The sequence below is a fragment of the Mastomys coucha genome, unplaced genomic scaffold, assembly GCF_008632895.1.
Source record: "Mastomys coucha isolate ucsf_1 unplaced genomic scaffold, UCSF_Mcou_1 pScaffold22, whole genome shotgun sequence".
In the NCBI taxonomy this organism is placed as follows: domain Eukaryota; kingdom Metazoa; phylum Chordata; class Mammalia; order Rodentia; family Muridae; genus Mastomys; species Mastomys coucha.
Genome location: NW_022196905.1, coordinates 2,108,281 through 2,111,395, shown reverse-complemented (window position 1 = coordinate 2,111,395; position 3,115 = coordinate 2,108,281). Strand labels below are relative to the sequence as shown.

The 3,115-nt window shown below is 36.0% G+C and overlaps 1 protein-coding gene across 5 annotated transcripts in view; it reads left to right on the top strand.

Annotated features, from left to right (window-relative positions):
• Positions 1-3,115, top strand: part of Ccdc88a (coiled-coil domain containing 88A) — a 127,919-nt gene that overhangs the window by 105,185 nt on the left and 19,619 nt on the right. For all 5 annotated transcript variants that reach the window (XM_031341618.1, XM_031341620.1, XM_031341619.1 and 2 more), the window contains exon 23: positions 2,301-2,446. In XM_031341618.1, the coding sequence (XP_031197478.1) occupies positions 2,301-2,446 (146 nt within the window). The remainder of the gene's footprint in view (positions 1-2,300; positions 2,447-3,115) is intronic.

Below are 3,115 nucleotides of genomic sequence, written 5' to 3'. Positions count from 1 at the left end.
AAAAATAGCCATTCTTCCTGATTTTCTGCACCATTTGAAAAAGTTCCAATGCTTAACTTCTTTTTCCTTTTGGGCAAGAGTGGGCAGTGGTTATAAGGAACTGTTTATTGGTAGCTCTGAAAGAGCACAGGATATACTGCAAACAAGTAGCATCTCTACTGGGAAGACTGACTTGATTTGGAAAAGCAGAGAAAATCCCTGTCTCTGACAGTCATCAAAAGTGAGCCCTCATAGAGCCTGAGGTTGGAATACTGGATTAGGCAGAATGACCAATTTCTCAGGACTGGTGAGAAATTGAACTAGGAGTTCTAAGAAATGAGACAGCTGAAGTGAATTTGAAAACGTGTCACTGATGATCTGGAAGGCTACTCAGCAAAGATTAGAGAACTAGCTGGCTGACTGTCACAATTTGAATCAAATATTAGCACTTGGTTAAGTGTGAAATCATATAATAAGATTTGGAGAGAATAGAGACATTAATTTATTGTAATAGGATAGGAGAGGTAATCTTGTTAGGGAAGGATGGGAACTAGAGGCAGGGCAAAAGTACAGTTAATGCTCTGTTTCTTGGCATGAACACTAGTTACTTAAACACATTACCTGTGACAGTTGGCTGAATTATGTGTATACTTAAATTTTTTTCTCTTTTCTGACTATGTATCTTTTGTCACCATAAGGATAAATAACAGTAGAACCTCAGTAGTAATGGGCAGTAATTGTTCCTTTTGGCTCAAGAGTGTGTGGTTAGGCCAAGAAGATTCTGATACACCATGGAAAATGAAGCCCAACGGTTCACTTCTGAATCTTGGAAGAGACTTGTAGGGCAGTTCTGTCTGTGGTCTTCTGAACTCTCTCTCTCCTTTGTTGTTTGTAATTTCCCTTCTTTTAGCAGGTCCAGTACACTGAGTGAAAAGACACACAATACCGGGGCTGAGTCCCTGTCTCAAATAGAATAGACGAAACATGATACAGTATTGACAGTTATTGTAACTACATGTTTATGTATATTCATAATACATTCTTCCTGGTACCTTTTGAGAACATTTTAAATATTTACTTTTCCCTAGTAGAAGGTAGGGAACATAGTAATTATTAGAGACTTGTGTTACTTGTTTGTTATTGTTGCTTCTAATACAGATCTCTAGGCTTCATTCTAGATCTGCTAAATCCTAATGTGGAGGCTCACTTATGTAATATAAAAGAAATGATAACATTTTACAATAATTCCTTTGAGTTTTGTAAACTTTGGCACATCAAATCAAATTGGTATATCTTCAATTTCTGCTGACTTTCTACAAAAAGCTTAAAGTAACTGTTAGTACCTGTCTTAGAGTTTTATTGCTGTAAAGAGACACTATGACCACAGCATTTAATTGAGGGTGAGTTATAATTCAGAGGTTTAGTCCATTATTGACATGATGGGAATCATGCCACCATGCAGACAGCATAGTGCTGGAGAGGTAGCTGAGAGTACAAGCAGCAAAAAGTGGCATCAACACATTGGCTGAACTTCTGAGATACACTTCCTTCAACAAGTACCAATCATTGATTAAATTATTTTACTCTCCTTGATCAAGCCAACCAAAACTATTCACAAACTTTTAAGCTTACTTGAAAATATTGCTTAGAAGAAGGATGAGCTGTTTTAACTACAGTGTTACAACCAGATTCTTTACCAAAGTTATTTAATCCTTGGAGCAATATTGACAGGATAGGAGCTATCCTCATTGTATAGATTTGAGCTTTAACATGTTAAGCATTTATTTCTTAGCCATTTAAATAGAAGATTTGAATGTAGCTTTTCAACAGATCTGAAGATAGAAAACACTGATTTTGGAACTGTATATATTTGACCCAATACTTGTAAGAATTAAGACAGATGTTTATGGGCTGGACAGATGACTCAGAGGTTAAGAGCACTGACTGTTCTTGCAGAGGTCCTGAGTTCAATTCCCAGTAATCACATGGTGGCTCACAACCATCTGTTCAATTCCCAGTAATCACATGGTGGCTCACAACTATCTGTAATGAGATCTGATGCCCTCTTCTGGTGTGTCTGAAGACAGCTACAGTGTACTCATATACGTAAAATAAATAAATAAATCTTTAAAAAAAATACATGTTTATAACAAGTAATTTAGCATAGTATCATCGTTAAAATAAACATTTAGTGTTCTGACCAAGTGAGTCTTTCTTAAATACTGTATGTTGCATATAAGTATAAATAATGCTTTAGATGTTACAGATTGTTTGTGTAAAATGGAAATCTGTCTTCAAAAATAAACTTTGTATCTAAACAGTTGCTCAGCCAACTTAAAGGAAATTTAGAAGAAGAAAATCGACATCTACTTGATCAGATCCAGACACTAATGCTACAGAACAGAACACTGCTGGAGCAAACTATGGAAAGCAAGGATCTCTTTCATGTTGAACAAAGACAGTACATGTAGGTACCAAATAATTCTGTATTCTTAAGTATTATACATTGATGTTACTGCTGTACCTAGTGGCAGAAAAAAAATCCATGCTCATTTTTCTTGATGTTTTTGCATCATTATTTCAGTATGTATTTTCTTATTTAAAATTATATTACTGCTTGAGTGTGCAAGACAAATTTATGGTGCTATAGTAGACTGTGTACAACTTGTATTTCCACTTGGGAACGAGGACCTACTTAATCTTAAAGTAATAAGCCAGTTAGTGAATTTGGAGCTCTACACAATCAGATGGAATTTAGCATCCTTATAATTTCTGTTCTTCTCAAACTATTGTGAAACAGCAACTTCTTTCTCATAGAAGTAGTAGATCTCGGAGATCTTTTGGACCTAAAGATTCTCAAGATTCTATTACCAATCACAAAACATACTTACACAACACCATGTGAGACCCTTGGAACTATGCTGATTTGTGAGGGAATCAGGCCATTTTTTGCCAGTTGATAAATTTGTTCCTTCATGTCACCAGATACCAGTTTTCAGCTGGCTGAGGACCCTGCCACAGTAAGGAAGAGCTGACTGAAACAGGCCTTTCTTAGGAGTGAGCATGAAACCTGTAGTCTGCCATCAAAGAAGTAACTTTAGGGAAGAAATGCTGCTTTGAAAGGAATTTTCAAGTT